The following is a 17,288-nucleotide window of genomic DNA, read 5'->3' on the forward strand; positions in this document are numbered from 1 at the left end:
TCATATAATTACATTTCTATGTTGAGGGGCCCCACCAACTTGAAGTTCTTTGGACCCCCCAAGGTCTAAACTCATCAGTCCCGAGCACCTGGTGCCGTTTTTATGCACCCAAGTCTATATGTTTTCATTCATAGCTGAGTCACTTAGCCTTCTTTCCATGTTGAAAGGATGTTTTGTGGTTACAATTCTTCCATGAAGAGCACATCTGGCCAGACTTCTTTGGACAGTAGATGGGTGTACCTGGGTTCCGCCATTTCTGTGCTGATGGCACTGCTGGACATCTTCTGATGTTGAAGGGAAGAAAGCATGAATTGCCTTTCATCTGCTGCATTAAGTTTCCTTAGGCCCCATGCACACGAGACGCTGCTAAACTCGAGTTCAGAGGCATTTGGGCATTTTTTTCAACTGCCCCTGAACACATTTAATGTTATCCTATGTGTCCATGCACACAATCACGTTTTTTGGCGTTTTAAAGCAGTTGGGTTTATGTCCGTTTTTTCAGATGCAAAATTTTGGGTTCAGAAGCGTTTTATTTTTGCGTTTTAAACTTTGGGAGGGTCTACAATGTCTTTGAGATAAGCGCTGACAGCCGCAAACGCGGTAAAACGCCGCCAATTGCGGCAAAACGCTGCGCAATTCGTGGCAAAAACGGGCATTTTAAACGCCGTTTTTTGCCTTTGAAAACGTGAGTTTAGAGGTGTTTGTAATTGCTTCTCGTGTGCATGGGGCCTAAGCTGACCACTATCTCTATGGTCCTCAATGTTGCCTGATCAATGGTGTCCTCAATGCTGAGAAATACGAGTGGTGATTGGTAGGGGGCGCTGATGTGGTAGGAATATATTAAACCTATTCCTAGATACCAAAATTATATAAATTACTATATAAAAATATTGTGAATAAATAGTAATACATTACTAGTTGAGCAATTACAAAACCTATGTGATAGATATAAATCTCAAAATAGATTGACCTAGTAGCAAAATCCAGAAGAGATTGGTAAGGTCAATATAGAGAATAAAAAGAAAAAATTCACAAAAGAGACTCTAATCAAAGAGTGAAGTGCTCCCAAAACCATATATCAGAAAAAATTTGTTAATCCAAAAATTATGTGATATTGATATTGTCCATGTAATCCTATACTCGCAGTGAGCCAGTAGTATACACAGATGTGAATCTTCTAAATAGTCCAAGAAACAAACATGCAATCCTCTCAAGGACAAAGGTGCTTCAGATAATTTTCTTCCACCAAATACGCAAAACGACACCCAAAAGTGCAGATAATTAAATGCGCTTACCAAAGCGATTTGACTTCTTTAACTAAAAAGAAAGTCAAACTCGCTTGTGCAGTTTTGATGTCTGCTAACATATGATGCGTCCTCCAGTACTTTTACACAGGCAAATCTTCTCCAAGCAGTCTCATAGATGGAACATAAAATAGAAAAACAGCTCCATAGTGCAACCGGTTTTTATTTAAAAAATATAAAACAAATCATGGGCCAAGCCATTAATGTCTAAACCACTGGTAACAAAAGTGAGTACACCCCTAAATGAAAATGTCCAAATTGGGGCCAAAGCGTCAATATTTTGTGTGGCCACGATTATTTTCCAGCTTCTTTGCCTTAACCCTCTTGAGCATGGATATACTCATTAAGAGGATATCTAATTCACATGATCTCATTGGGCCAGATTCACAAAAGAAATACGACGGTGTATCTGCTGATACGCCGTCGTATCTCTGTTTCTATCTATGCGACTGATTCATAGAATCAGTTACGCATAGATAGGCAGAAGATCCGACAGGTGTAATTGTTTTACACTGTTGGATCTTAAGATGCAATACCGCGGCCGCCGCTCGGGGGAGTTCGCGTTGTAAACCAGCGTCGGGTATGCAAATTAGGAGTTATGGCGATTCCTGATGGTTTTTCACGTTCGCTACGTCGCCGCTAGTCTAGTTTCCCATCACAAAGTTAGATTTTTTTTTTGGTGCCCTAACTTTAGTCAGCAAGCGTATTGCTGTCTAAAGTATGGCCGTCGTTCCCGCGTCGAAATTTAAAAAATAGCGTCGTTTGCGTAAGCCGTCCGGGAATACGGAATTACGCTACGCGCGTCGCCGTTCGAAAAAATGACGTCGCGACGCGCAAAGCACGGCGGGAGTTCGGAAACGGAGCATGCGCGGTAGGTCCGGCGCGGGAGCGCGCCTAATTTAAATGGCACACGCCCATTTAAATTGGCCCACCTTACGCCAGAGGCCGCCGGCGTAGGTTTTCATCGCAAGTGCTTGGTGAATCAGGCACTTGCGATGAAAACATGGGGCGGTTTAACGTATCTACGATACGTTACGCCGCCGCAATTATTCGTGAATCTGGCCCATTGTTCCCAGAGCAGTGTGGACTATCAAACACTATCAGATACACATGGTTGTGACATGGTTGCTCAGTCCGTGCCTGGCTGCTCTCTCTGGTTTGGATGGACTCCTCGTCTCAGCCCCGGGGGAGATCATCATCCCTGTCCCCCGCATCCCCTTGGACATGATTTGGGTGCTACCACTGGGCCGTACTGTGAGTTATAGATCTTCGAGAGATTTTCTCCATGTAAAAGGTATCCTATATTTCTAATTTATTGATTTAATTCCAGAGCATTTGTACACCTGATGATTGGCATGAGCCATGAAACGTGCGTCGAGTTTTGATCCATAAATGCCAAGACAAGCCTGGTTTCAAGTAAGCCTATATTTATGCATTGTTTATGTTGGATGTATGAATTATCCATGAAGATTTTTCTTCCTATTATATTTGCCTATATGATGATTTTAATAAGTGTTTTGTAATGATTAATTAATCATGTGTATTGAATATTTGTACCATATGAGCCTATATATATATATATATATATATAGGCCCAGATTCACAGAGAGCAAGGCGCACATTACGCTGCCGTAGCGCAAACACCGTACTCCACGCCAACGTAGTGCGGAGACACAAGGATTGCATTCAGCAAGCCAGTGCTCCCAACGCTATGCCAGCATGGCGTGAGTTTCGAAGGCGCAGGCCGGCGTAGGTGGAAGTGTGCGTGAACGCATGCAAATGAGGCGTGACCCCATGCAAATGATGTGCCGAGCGCCAGACAGGTACGTATTTATTTAGATTCTGAAACGCATTGGGTGTTGGCCCCTGGACTTCACCATTCCACATGGGAGTCCGGGACCTATCACTAAAAGAGTTTTTGCCATGCTGGGTTAACTTTCTTGTGCATCAACCATTATTTATGTCTACATGTATATATTTATCCAAATACTTAGGCCCGGATTCACAAAGCACTTACGCCGACGTATCTACAGATACGCCATGTAAGTGTAAATATGCGCCGTCGTATCTCTGCGCCGGACTTTGAAACCAAGATACGCCTGAAAATAGGCTTCATCCGACCGACGTAACTTTCCTACACCGGCGTATCATGGGCGCATATTTACGCTGGACGTAGGTGGTGCTCATATGGAAATGAGGGAGATACGTCGATTCACAAACGTACTTGCGCCTGGCGCATAATATACACGGTTTACGCAAGTCGTACGCCCGGCGTAAAGTTATTCCCCATATATGAAGCGCAACTCATGCAAACGTATGGACCAGGGAACACAGCCGTCGTAGTTTACGTAGTACGTGAATAGGGCTGGGCGTAGGTTACGTTCACGTCATGGGCAGTGAACCGTTGTATCTTAGGGAGTAGTTCCGACGTGATTCTGAGCATGCGCACTGGGATGCATCCACGGGACGGCGCATGCGCCGTTCGTTATTCGTATCTTTATGGCGCTCGGCCCATCATTTGGGGTCACGCCTCATTTGCATGGCTCACGCCCACTTCCACTTACGAGGACTTGCACTTTCAAAACCCAGCATAGATTTGGCAGCAAGTGGGAGCGAGTGCTTTGTGAATACTGTGCTTGCCTCTCTGCGCTGCGTCGGCGTAGCGTATATTTATGCCGGCGTAGCGTATCGAATATGCGCCGATGTATGTGAATCGGGGGCCTATATATTTTTCTTAGCAACACAATAAAATCAAAAAGGTGTTGATAACACATGGTGATTGTTTACACTCAATCACTAGGGCCATTAACGTCTCAAAAAGGGTGGCTGGTCTCTTAGATGAAATTCAAAGTCTCCTGCCCCCCCCCCCCGATAACCAAAGCAATCTTAATCTTCCAGTGCTATGGGTGTTGTTGATACAATCATTGGATCTGTAACAGCCACTCGTTAGAGTGGCAACTATGCCTGCCCTATTCACATACCTCCCAACTGTCCCTGATTTTGAGGGACTGTCCCTGATTCGGAGCAATGTCCCTCTGTCCCTCATTCTCCTCATTTGTCCCTCATTTTGGTCTGATCTATACAGATGTATATAAAATGCACTTTTTATCTTTCAAAAAGTGTTTCCCAGTGCTAAACCTTTCATCTCATTTCTAAATTGCTGCATTTGTAAATTCCAAAAGGCAATATAAAGAAATAGTAGTGGTAAAAAAAGCACTTGTGGGTGTAACCAATCTTATTTTTTTGTACACTTCTCCTTTAAGGGGGCGTGACAAGGGGTGTGTCCTATGCCTACATACTTTTGCTGATAGGTGTCCCTCATTCCCATCTCAGAAAGTTGGGAGGTATGTATTCACCCTCTCCTCCATTCATAGCTGCTGTACTTTTAGGCTTCCATCAATGAGAAGTGATCCATAAATGGTGGATGGATGGATGGATGGATGAAAGGTCCGCCACCTCCACTAATTTTTGAACTAAACTTAGGCTTGAAACTTTTCTGTTCCCTTCTCCCATACACCGTCTCCCCATTTATCTCAACCCCAATCTGGGATCTTACCGAACCGAGTAGTCTGTACACTGCTTCTTGTTCCAACTTCTCCTGTTATAGGCTTTCCTTATCTCCAATTATCTTGTTATACCATCCACATCTAAAAATATTCCTTATGGAACTTTCATCCCACTTTCTTTAGTTATCCCCATTTGTTGAATATCCTCATTAACCAAATTATGCTACTATTAAGAGGCTAGTCACTTTTGGATAATCTTGGAGGCAATTTTTTTTTTACAACATTCCTCTTTTTGTCATCATAAAAATAAGTGTCGGGTGTTATAAAACAATGTTATTTACTCACTTATTATAATATGATAGTAAAAGTAGGAAAGAGAAAAACTTTTTTGCTATGTGACTACGCAATAGAATGAAATGTAAAAAAACACCCACCCCTCCCATTGGAATCCATGCATCCGGCGTCCTGAAAGGGGCCGGATGCATGGATAAGGGGGACATCAATGGATAGGGGAGGTGGCGCCCGTGCTCCCTTAAGGGATGGGCCGCCCCTGTACCTTAATGTTTTAATACTCTCTGAGTCACCGACCTAGAGCAAGTCTGTGATCACTCTACAGAGTCAGAAGTTCTTTATTTACATTATTTTTTCTGGATGCAGGAAATCAGATTATCAGCATGACATCCCAAGAATTAGCATTTTTAGAAAGGTGAGGTCAGCATCGTTTCTCTCATAACAGGTGTCTTAAAATATTTTATGAACACATAACTAAAAGTAGAACTAAAGGCAAAACATATTTTTTTTTTAGTAGGGTAGAGTAAGGGAGAGTTTGTCCTGTCTGTGTCCCATTGGGGAGATTTCCCATGACGTCATGTCCCATAGCCTAAAAACAGGAAGTGAGAGGAAATACCTCCAAAGTGACTTTCCAGAATTCATGTCGCCACTGAAAATGTTCCCCTCTGATCCTGTTCTGGTAACAACCCAAAATTTTAGGTTTGTTCACTTTTAGTGATATGGTAAAAACAACAAATAGAGGGTGAATTTCTAACAAATGGCTATGGAATCCATTCCCCCGGTATGAAAGATACCGATTAATGATGCATATGAAAAAAATATCAAGTAGACATAGTTATAAGTTCTATGGAAGACTTCAATACTCACAAGCCAGATTGAAGGTCACTCCATTGCTGGTCTCGTTGTTTATCCAGTTGGAGGCTGTGCAGGTGAAGGTTCCATTGTCATTCGCAGTGATGGGGAAGATTGTGAGGATTGTGTTGTTTGCACTGAGGTAGTATTGGGGCTTCTGGGACAGTGGTGCCCCCTGAAGGCTCCAGGAGTAAGTGACACCTGTACCATGAGCTGAACAGGTCAGAGACACCACATCTTTTCCCAGCCAGACCAGTCCTGTGGCATTGCTGGCTAACTTCACATCAGAGACCGGAACTGTAAAACAATGAACTAGTTACATTATATCATACAGATATTCATTTTTTTTTACAGCATGACGCTCACTGACACAGTATATATGAAAAACTCCATTTCGCAAGTGTGTGAACTGAGTAATGTGGAAAAAACTTCCCATTCCCTTTATGATTTTGGACAAAAAGGTGCAATTTCTTACCCCCCATCTCATGTTCGCGGTAAAACCTCACATGTGTGGGACGATCAATGTTTCAGTGCGTGCCCGACCAACATGTGCGTTCGCCGTAGCGCATGAGCATGGGGGGAAGGGGGCACTTTATTTATTCTTTTTAAACTGTCACTTTAAAAGGAATGTGACAGCAATAGGCAGTGACAGATACTCTTTATGGAGAGATCTGGGGTCTATAACCACTTCCGCCCAAGGTACATAATAGGATATCCTTGACTTTGTGCAGGGATATCTGAATGATGCCTGCAGCTACAGGCATCATTCAGATAGCAACTTTTTTAGCCAGGGATTCTATGCACTGTAAGAATGATCATAGCGGCTGTTCTGCCACCTGATCATTCTTATGGGCAGAGAGAGGGGACGTCCTTCCCTCCCGCCGCCCTCCAGTGCTTCTACTAACCTGTGACGGTAGTAGAAAATATCCCCGTCAAGCATTCCCTTCTTCCCATAAAAGAAAATCACCCAATATTCCACGAGGAGGAATATCCCTGGGATCGCCGAATAACCCATACATGAGCCAAAGCTTAATGCTGGAAGAGACACACTTTAATGGCAGCATGCTGCTAGTTATATACAGTTTACAAGCTAATCATCAATCAAAGAACAATGAAATCTCCACCCCCTTTCCACACACTGGGCTCCCATACAGATTATAGGTAGACACTTTGGAGCCGACCCTGACAAGGCACATTTCTTTAGATAATGACATCAGTGAAGTTAATTACTACAACGAAGCAATCAGAATAATTAACATGAGCCAATTATCTAATCATTTAGCCTGACGATACAATACACATCTCTTAAGGGTAAACATAGGTCTTCTTCACACACACAATAGATCAATTACCATTTAGAATAGAGAGCTGGCTGGGGATGGGACATTAACATTTCAACAGTCTGTTATGCAGAGGAATGAGTAATTCGGGTCCCCATGAAATCACCTTCTACACATAACACACAGACATTAAAATAGCAGGGAGAGAATTAAACTGAAGCATATAGGCAATTGCATAAAAGTCCTTCACAGAGAGAATTAAACTGAAGCATATAGGCAATTGCATAAAAGTCCTTCACACAACCCACCACTCGAACCGTTGAATTCAGAGAACGGATCCGCCAGCCCCGGATGTTTGTTTACCATAGAAATATCTGGTGGACCAGATGGTCGCTGCCCCCCCCCCCCCCCTGATACCCAAAGCAATCTTAATCTTCCAGTTATAAGTTCTATGGAAGCTTTCAATACTCACAAGCCAGATTGAAGGTCACTCCATTGCTGGTCTCGTTGTTTATCCAGTTGGAGGCTGTGCAGGTGAAGGTTCCATTGTCATTCGCAGTGATGGGGAAGATTGTGAGGACTGTGTTGTTTGCACTGAGGTAGTATTGGGGCTTCTGGGACAGTGGTGCCCCCTGAAGGCTCCAGGAGTAAGTGACACCTGTACCATGAGCTGAACAGGTCAGAGACACCACATCTATTCCCAGCCAGACCAGTCCTGTGGCATTGCTGGCTAACTTCACATCAGAGACCGGAACTGTCAAACAATGAACTAGTTACATTATATCATACAGATATTCATTTTCTTTTACTTGTTTTTTTAATATAATTATTTTTTTTTTACAGCATGATGCTCACTGACAAAGTATATATGAAAAACTCCATTTCGCAAGTGTGTGAACTGAGTAATGTGGAAAAAACTTTCCATTCCCTTTATGATTTTGGACAAAAAGGTGCAATTTCTTACCCCCCCCATCTCATGTTCGCGGTAAAACCTCACATGTGTGGGACGATCAATGTTTCAGTGCGTGCCTGACCAACATGTGCGTTCGCCGTAGCGCATGAGCATGGGGGGGAGGGGGCACTTTATTGTTTTTTATTTTTAAACTGTCACTTTAAAAGGAATGTGACAGCAATAGGCAGTGACAGGTACTCTTTATGGAGAGATCTGGGGTCTATAACCACTTCCGCCCAAGGTACATAATAGGATATCCTTGACTTTGTGCAGGGATATCTGAATGATGCCTGCAGCTACAGGCATCATTCAGATATCAGCTTTTTTAGCCGGGGATTCTATGCACTGTAAGAATGATCATAGCGGCTGTTCTGCCACTTGATCATTCTTATGGGCAGAGAGAGGGGACGTCCTTCCCTCCCGCCGCCCTCCAGTTCTTCTACCAACCCACCACTCCAACCGTTGAATTCGGAGAAGGGATCCGCCAGCCCCGGATGTTTACCATAGAAATATCTGGTGGACCAGAAGGTCGCCGCCCCCCCCCCCCCCCTCCCCGATACCCAAAGCAATCTTAATCTTCCAGTTATAAGTTCTATGGAAGCTTTCAATACTCACAAGCCAGATTGAAGATCACTCCATTGCTGGTCTCGTTGTTTATCCAGTTGGAGGCTGTGCAGGTGAAGGTTCCATTGTCATTAGCAGTGATGGGGAAGATTGTGAGGACTGTGTTGTTTGCTCTGAGGTAGTATTGGGGCTTCTGGGGCAGTGGTGCCCCCTGAAGGCTCCAGGAGTAAGTGACACGTGTACCATGAGCTGAACAGGTCAGAGACACCACATCTATTACCGGCCAGACCAGTCCTGTGGCATTGCTGGCTAACTTCACATCAGAGACCGGAACTGTCAAACAATGAACTAGTTTAATTATATCATACAGATATTCATTTTCTTTTACTTTTTTTTTATATAATTATTTTTATTTTACAGCATGATGCTCACTGATACAGTATATATGAAAAACTCCACTCCGCAAGTGTGTGAACTGAGTAATGTGGAAAAAAACTTTCCATTCCCTTTTGGACAAAAAGGTGCAATTTCATACCCCCCATATTATGTAAATGTCAGTCACGACCTATCCAACCAGATAGCTGGGAAATAAAAGAGATGAACCTGGCAGATGTTCTTGTTCCAAAGTAATGGTCCATTTACAATTATTCTCGCAACTCAAATAAAGCTGCTTTGAGAGGTGACATTGGATTGGTATTGCATTAGCAGGGGAATATTCTTTGCATATGTAAATAAGAGATTAGATAAGTAAAATGTTAAAGGCTAACTATGGTCAACTCATGACGTGTTTTAGTTTTAGTTTTAATTTGCTTTCTCTATTGCAGTTTGCTCATATCTGCCTGAAAAAAATGGACCCAGATCTGCTTGCTGTTCTCTATGCTTGCCATAGACCCTCAGTCGGCCATTCACAGGAAAAAGTATTATCCAGACAGGTTTAATAACCTTGGTTGGTTGCTTTGGCCCAGATTTACGTAGAATCGCGGCGGCGTAACGTATCGTAGATACGTTCCACCGCCGCAAGTTTTCATCGCAAGTGCCTGATTCACAAAGCACTTGCATGAAAACTTACACTGGCGGCCTCCGGCGTAAGCCCGCGTAATTCAAAGGGGCGTGTGCCATTTAAATTAGGCGTGCTCTCGCGCCGGACCTACTGCGCATGATCCGTTTCGAAATTCCCGCCGTGCTTTGTGCGAAGTGACGTCATTTTTTCGAACGGCGACATGCGTAGCGTACTTTCGTATTCCCGGACGTCTTACGCAAGAACAAAAACATTTTAAATTTCGACGCGGGAACGACGGCCATACTTTATACAGCACATATGTGGGCTGTGTAAAGTTAGGGCAGCTAAAACGACGACTAACTTTGCGACGGGAAACTAGACTAGCAGCGACGTAGCGAACGCGAAAAACCGTTGTGGATCGCCGTAACTACTAATTTGCATACCCGACGCTGGTTTACGACGCAATCTCCCCCCAGCGGCGGCCGAGGTATTGCATCCAAAGATCGGACAGTGTAATTCAATTACACCTGTCGGATCGTAGGGCTAACTATGCGTAACAGATTCTATGAATCAGTCGCATAGTTAGGAAGACCCTAAAACAGAGATACGACGGCGTATCAGGAGATACGCCGTCGTATCTCTTTTGTGAATCTGGGCCTTTGTTCCCAAGATAAGCTAGCACTGAAAAGTTGTCAGTGTTTTCCTTCAAATACATCTTCTCTGTTCATAGTTAAACTTGAAGACCAGGCCTTTTCTGGCACTTTTTGTTTACATGTACAATCAGTATTTTTTGCTAGAAATTTTCTTAGAACCCCGAAACATTATATACATTTTTCAAGTAGAGGCCCTTAAGAATAAATTGGTTGGTTTTGCCATTTTTAACGTCACACGGTATTTGCGCAGCAGTTTTGTAAAGCAATTTTATGAGAAAAATATACTATTTTAAATTTTAATGCAAAAAAACACAATACATAACAAAATTTTTGGTAAAATAAAAAAAATGATGTTTCGCCGAGTAAATAGATACCAAACATGTCACACTTTAAAATTGTGCAATCACAACAAACAAAGTAAATTTTTCTATCCATAGGTGACAATTTAAAAGCCTTTACAAGTTACCACTTTAGATTTACACAGGAGGTCTGCTGCTAGAATTACTGCCCATGATCTCATGTTCGCGGTAAAACCTCACATGTGTGGGACGATCAATGTTTCAGTGCGTGCCCGACCAACATGTGCGTTCGCCGTAGCGCATGAGCATGGGGGGAAGGGGGCACTTTAATTTTTTTTTTTTAAAACTGTCACTTTAAAAGGAATGTGACAGCAATAGACAGAAGCGAACTCATACGCAAGTCCAACCCACATATGAAAACGGTGTTCAAACTACACATGTGAGGTATCTCCGCGAACGTTAGAGCGAGAGCAATAATTCTAGCCCTAGACCTCCTCGGTTAGGCTAAATCATACCTATGCAGTTTTAGTGCTTTTTGTATTTTGTAGATTTGCACTACAGAATGTGTTCCATAAAAAAAAACTGTTAAATGGACTGTAGTGCAAATCTGCAAAATGCAAAAAGCACTAAAAATGCATAGATGTGAATCCAGCCTAACTCAAAACATGTAACCAGTAAAATGTTTTAAAGCGTCGCCTATGAGGATTTTTAAGTACCGAAGTTTGGCGCCATTCCATGAGCGTGTGCAATTTTAAAGCGTGACATGTTAGGTATACATTTACTCAGCATAACATCATCTTTCACATTATGCAAACAAATTGGGATAACTTTTTTTTTTTTTTTTTTAAAGCGTGAAAAACATTTTTTTCCCAAAAAAGTGTTCAGAAATTGCTGTGTAAATACCGTGCAAGATAAAAAGTTGCAACGACCGTCATTTTATTCTCTAGGGTCTCTGCTAAAAAAAACATACATAATGTTTGGGGGTTCTATGTAACTTTCTAGCAAAAAAAATATGATTTCAACATGTAGGAGTGAAGTGCCAGAATTGGCCTGGGTGTGAAGTGGATAAGACTCTACGGGGGAAATCCTCAAAGAAATTACGCAGCGTATCTCTTGATACGCCACGTAATTTCGAATTTTGCGCGTCGTATCTTTGTTTTGGTATCCACAAAACAAGATACGACGGCATCTGTGTTAGATCCGACAGGCGTACGTCTTTGTACGCCGTCGGATCTTAGATGCAATTTTTCGGCGTCCGCTATGTGGCGTTCACGTCGTAATCCGCGTTGAGTATGCAAATTAGCTATTTCCGACGATCCACGAACGTACGACCGACCGTCGCATTTTTTTACGTCGTTTCCGTTCGGCTTTTTCTGGCGTATAATTAAAGCTGCTATATGGTGGCGTACTCAATGTTAAGTATGGCCGTCGTTCCCGCATCTAATTTTAAAATTTTTACGACGTTTGCGTAAGTCGTCCGTGAATGGGGCTGGACGCCATTTACGTTCACGTTGAAAGCAATGACGTCCTTGCGACGTCATTTGGAGCAATGCACCCTGGGAGTTTTTACGGACGACGCATGCCCGCCCAATGAAACACGCCGCCTACCCACCCAATTTGAATTCCGCCGCGAGAGATACACTACGCCGCCATAACTTACGGCGAAAATTCGTTGAGGATTCAAACCAAAGCCAGGTAAGTTACAGTGGTGTAGCGTATCTTACATCTGCGCCGGGCGCAGTGTATGTATGTGGATCTGCCCCTAAATCCCTCCTCTGCCACCTAAAAGCATTTGATCACTCAAAGATCGGTGTGTTTTTTTGTTTTTTGAAAATGGTGCCGTTGACCAAAATTGATGTCAGGTCATCGCTTCCTGGGTTACCATAGGCCAGAGCTGATCATAGCCAATCCAGGGACTCCCGGTGGGATGGGAGATCCCGTTAAAGCCGCGGAAGGCAGCAGGAGGGGTCTTCCCTTCCAAGAGAGATGACCGTCGGCTCTAAAAAAGGGTACCGATCTGCCCACTTTGTGATAAATATTTGAATGAGTATTGTACCTGATACATTTAGATGTAGGGTGTTGCTGGTGTTGGAGCTGACAGGGTTCTGGATGGTGCAGGTGAAGTTTCCGCTGTCACTCCCTGTGATTGGCTGGAAGTAGAGGTAGGAATCCTGGCAGGTCACATGGGGCTCAGAGCAGATGTTCTTTCCATCACGGTAGAAGGTGTAAGTTGTGATATTCAGACTATCGGCCTCACAATAGAGAGACAAATAAGTGCCGCTGATGAGACTGTTAGATGTGCCATTACTACGAAGGGCAGGAGAACTGAGAACAGCTGGAAATGGGGAAAAAAAGTGAAGTTATAGCAGAACCTCAGACTGGAAACATTGGAAAGAGCCTTTTAAATGGAAGACATGAAGGCTTTATACTGAATGAATGAATAATGAATAATAATCAATATAATCACAGCATTTTCATTTTACAATATCACCATTGTAATAACTATACAATGGCTACTTTTGACAATCCAATATAGTAGTAGTCCCAACCTTTTTGGCTCCAGGGACCGATTTTGTAGAAGCCAATTTTTTTCAGGGACTCAATCCAACAGTGTCCTCAGTTCCCCTTCACATCACAGCCCCCCTTTCTATCACAGTGCCCTTTTACTTACTGTAAAGGGGCACTGTGATATAAAGGGGACTGCACTGCAAAGCACACACGCTCTGATTGGCTGGCATGGATGCAAAGTGCGCACTCTCTGATTGGCCCACCTGAATGCAAAGCGTGCATGCTCTCACTCACCAGGCTGAATGCAAAATACACGCGCTCTGATAGGCCCACTTGAATGCAAAGTGTGGGTGCTCTAATTGGCCGGCCTGAATGCAAAGTGTGCATGCTCTGATTGGCCGGCCTGAATGGAATATGAATCAATGGAGGAGAGGAAGGTTCTCTTTACAATGGAGGCATTAAAAAAGCGTGCAACAGGACAGTCCACGGCAGGCTGAGCCAGATCCTTCCACTATGTATCAGTGTGGGGGAAGATCCATATCATAGTAATAGCATTATAGAGAGTACAAAGGGTTAATGGGTAGCATTGCCTGCCATCTGATCTACAGTGAAACTGGATTTATAAAGGCCATTCCCAGCAATCATTACACCCACACAGGATGAACTTGGCAGAATGTAAAATAATCATTAGCATTTAGATTGTAAGCTCTTAAGAGCACATTGTGTCCTCACCCGGGTCTCCCGCCCCGCCCACAATGTCATCCTATCAGCAGGGCAGGGGAGGGGGGGGGGCTGCAGATCTGGATGGAAGATGGGAGCTACCCAATGTATCATTTAATAAGAGGGTGATTACCCACATCCTGCTCTCTGTCCAGATCTCCAGCTCCTACCACCCCCAGCCATGCTGATAGGATGACATTATTGGCGGGGAGACCCAGGAGAGGACACACAGGCTGGTAAGTGGCATGGCCACGGTCAAGACAGGGATGTCATGGGCTGCGATCGGTTCTCACTTTCTGCTGTGCAACCCAGCTACTAAGGCCTAGTACACATGAGAGGATTTATCCGCGGATACGGTCCAGCTGACCGTTTCTGCGGATAAATCCTCTCGAGGATTTCAGCGGATTTGGATCCGATGGAGTGTACTCACCATAGGATCGAAATCCGCGCCGAAATCCCCTCGCGATGACGTGTCGCGCCGTCGCCGCGATGATGACGCGGCGACGAGGGCGACGCTGTCATATAAGGAATTCCACGCATGCGTCGAATCATTACGACGCATGCGGGGGATCCCTTCGGACAGATTGATCCGGTGAGTCTGTATAGACCAGCGGATCAATCCGTTGGGATGGATTCAAGCGGATAGATTTGAAAGCATGTCTTCAAATTTTTATCCGCTTGAAATCCATCCCAGGGGATAAAAATCTGCGGAAACAGATCCGCTGGATTGTACACACCAGGGGATCTATCCGCTGAAACCGATCCGCTGAGATTTTTCAGCGGATGGATTCTATCGTGTGTACGGGGCCTAACAGACCAAAGAACAGTAGCAGTCCATCATTATAGGCTTACTTGAAAATTCTCCTTTCACATGATGAGTTCTACCTTTCTGCCTATTTACCCTGGGCTCCCTGTATACTTTGCAGCCCCCCCCGTCGTTTACATTTGATTACTAAGTACTACATACCCCATGGTTCCTTGCTGTCTGCAACAGTGATTCCTGTAATTACTCCAACAACTTCTCCTCCAAGCACCTCTGTAGTTTTGATAGCAGGCTTTGTGAAAAGTGTGACACTGCAGTGCTTCCTCACAGAAATAGTGAATATGTGTCACTAGACATGTGCAGTTAGTTTCATTCTGAATTGAAATTCGGATGGATTTTAAACGAATCCGAAATAACGAAAACAGATTTGGACGAAATTCGAATTGTTTTTGAATCCTTTTCCAATTTCCAAGGAGAATAAAATAGAATAGAAAATTAAGGAATAGAATAGAAAAAAAAACAACAGATAACAAATGTGACGGTATCGGTATGATATCCCCGTCAACGTTCCCTTCTTCCCATAACGACAATCACCCCAATATTCCACGAGGAGGGATATCCCTGGAATCGCCCAGAAAGCCACACATGAGACAAGCTTACTGCTGGAACAAGACACTTTATTGACACAAAAACTCAGCTTATATGTGGTTACAGCCTGTTAGGAACGCCCCCCTCACACAGTGGGGTTTCCCATACAGATTATAGGAGACAAGTCGGAGCCGACCATGCAGACATGTTTCTTTAGATAAAGACATCACTGGAGTTAATTACTAGGTGTAACAGCCTGACCACAATGAAGCAATCAGAATAATTAACATGAGCCCCTTATCTAATCATTGTAAACAGTAAGGCCGGTCTCCTTCCCACACACAATAAATCAATTACCATTTGAACTAGGGAGCTGGCTGAGGAAGGGTCATTAACATGTCAATAGCTTGTGACACATGAACCAAGCAGGGAGATTTACACTGACATCCTTCACAATGGCCCCCCTTTTTCTCCCTGCTCCGGCAAACCCGGTTGGACCTTCCCTGGTCCAGTAGGGTTGACGGGTTCAGAGCTTTTAGTCCGAGGTTAACTCCGTTTGGCGTGACTGACCTCCATTGGTAACTGCTTCCGACTCAGGTATGCTACCGGGTCGTCAGATCACACGCCGGTCAGTCCCCAAGTCTTTGTGCGATCTGCAATATCACCAGAAGTCAGTGTGAAGACAGCGAATGGGTCTGTGCGCCGCCGTCTAGGTGTCCCGCTATGGGAGGGGGCAGGTTATGGCTCTGAAGTGACAATCACAGGAGATTCATAAAAAGAAAAAGTTATATTTGTTGAAATGCTGTAGCACTGGTGCTCAGAGTCCGGGGGGGGGGGGGGGAGAGGGGACTCAGAGCCCCATAAGGTCAGCCACCCCCTGCTCCCTCCGCAGCCGCCGGTTCTCCTCTTTGAGCTTCTCCAGCTCCATCTCCAGTTCATGGAGCCTGGGGGGGTCAGCCCGCTGTGACCTCAGGTGGTTGTTCTCCTCCTCCATGCGGCTTATGCACTCCTCCAGCTCTATGTACTCACGGATCAGATCCTGCTTGCTCATGTCCTGCAGGCTCTCCACGTGGTCCTTCATCATCAGGAACTGGGTGGTGGTGTAAGGGGCCACCGGTGGGCCCTTGGCGAACATCTCGGCCCGCATCTGGGGCGCCCGCTGCGATTCCATCTCCTCCAGTCGCTTCTTCTCCTCCCAGGTCCGCTGGTTATACGACTTCCAGGACCTCTTCTTCTTGGAGGGTAGCTGGCGGTGCCTCTTTCTGCCCAGCTCCCTCCAAGGCCCCTCGGGCTCATGGCGGTCGCCCATGACCAGCTGACAATGGTGTTCCCTGTTGTCCGTAATAACAGATTGTACCATGAGGGCTTCGTAAGGGGTGCCCAATGGTTCTTCCGGACCCAGCTCCTGGAGATCCCAAGCCGAGTCTACACAATGGGCTGCTGCTGGTGGGCGGTACCCAGGTTGAGACCAATTTGACCTGGTGTTGTCGTTCATGGGGCAATTCTGCTTGAAGTGACCCAACTGTTTGCACCGGAAGCAGCGTTGTTCGTTGTCCTCCTGGCGTGGGTAGCGAGGGCTAGATGTCATCGGTCTGTTAGGCGGTTGGTATCTAGCGGCTGGTGGGTGTGAGGGCGCCGTTGGTTGTGGAGGTTGTACCCGTGGTGTGACCTGGTTTGTCTTGCGAGTATCCGCATATTCATCCGCCAACTTCGCGGCCTCTGGTAGAGTCATGGGCCTGCGATCTCTCACCCAATCTTTGACATCCGTCTGGATGTGATTGTAAAATTGCTCCAGGAGCATTAGTTGCAAAATGTCCTCTGCGGTGGTGGCCTGGCTGCTGTTAACCCAGTTAGAGGCCGACAGGGACAGCTGGCATGCCCATTCTGCGTAAGAGTCTTTCGTGGTTTTGCGTGAGTCCCTGAACTTCTGTCGGTGGGACTCTGGGGTTACTGCATAACGAGCCAGGAGCGCTTCTTTAACCCGGGCGTAGCTATGGATATCCTGATC

At 44.9% G+C, this 17,288-nt stretch overlaps 1 protein-coding gene across 1 annotated transcript in view; it reads right to left on the reverse strand.

Annotated features, from left to right (window-relative positions):
• The window catches only part of LOC120915820 (carcinoembryonic antigen-related cell adhesion molecule 1-like), an 88,941-nt gene that overhangs the window by 21,510 nt on the left and 50,143 nt on the right, over positions 1-17,288 (reverse strand). Inside the window, exons 3-6 of the mRNA XM_040326619.1 lie at positions 12,758-13,036; positions 8,801-9,082; positions 7,706-7,987; positions 5,969-6,250 (exon numbers count right to left, since the gene is read on the reverse strand). Of these exons, the coding sequence (XP_040182553.1) occupies positions 5,969-6,250; positions 7,706-7,987; positions 8,801-9,082; positions 12,758-13,036 (1,125 nt within the window). The remainder of the gene's footprint in view (positions 1-5,968; positions 6,251-7,705; positions 7,988-8,800; positions 9,083-12,757; positions 13,037-17,288) is intronic.

The sequence above is a fragment of the Rana temporaria genome, chromosome 10, assembly GCF_905171775.1.
Source record: "Rana temporaria chromosome 10, aRanTem1.1, whole genome shotgun sequence".
Taxonomy (NCBI): Eukaryota; Metazoa; Chordata; class Amphibia; order Anura; family Ranidae; genus Rana; species Rana temporaria.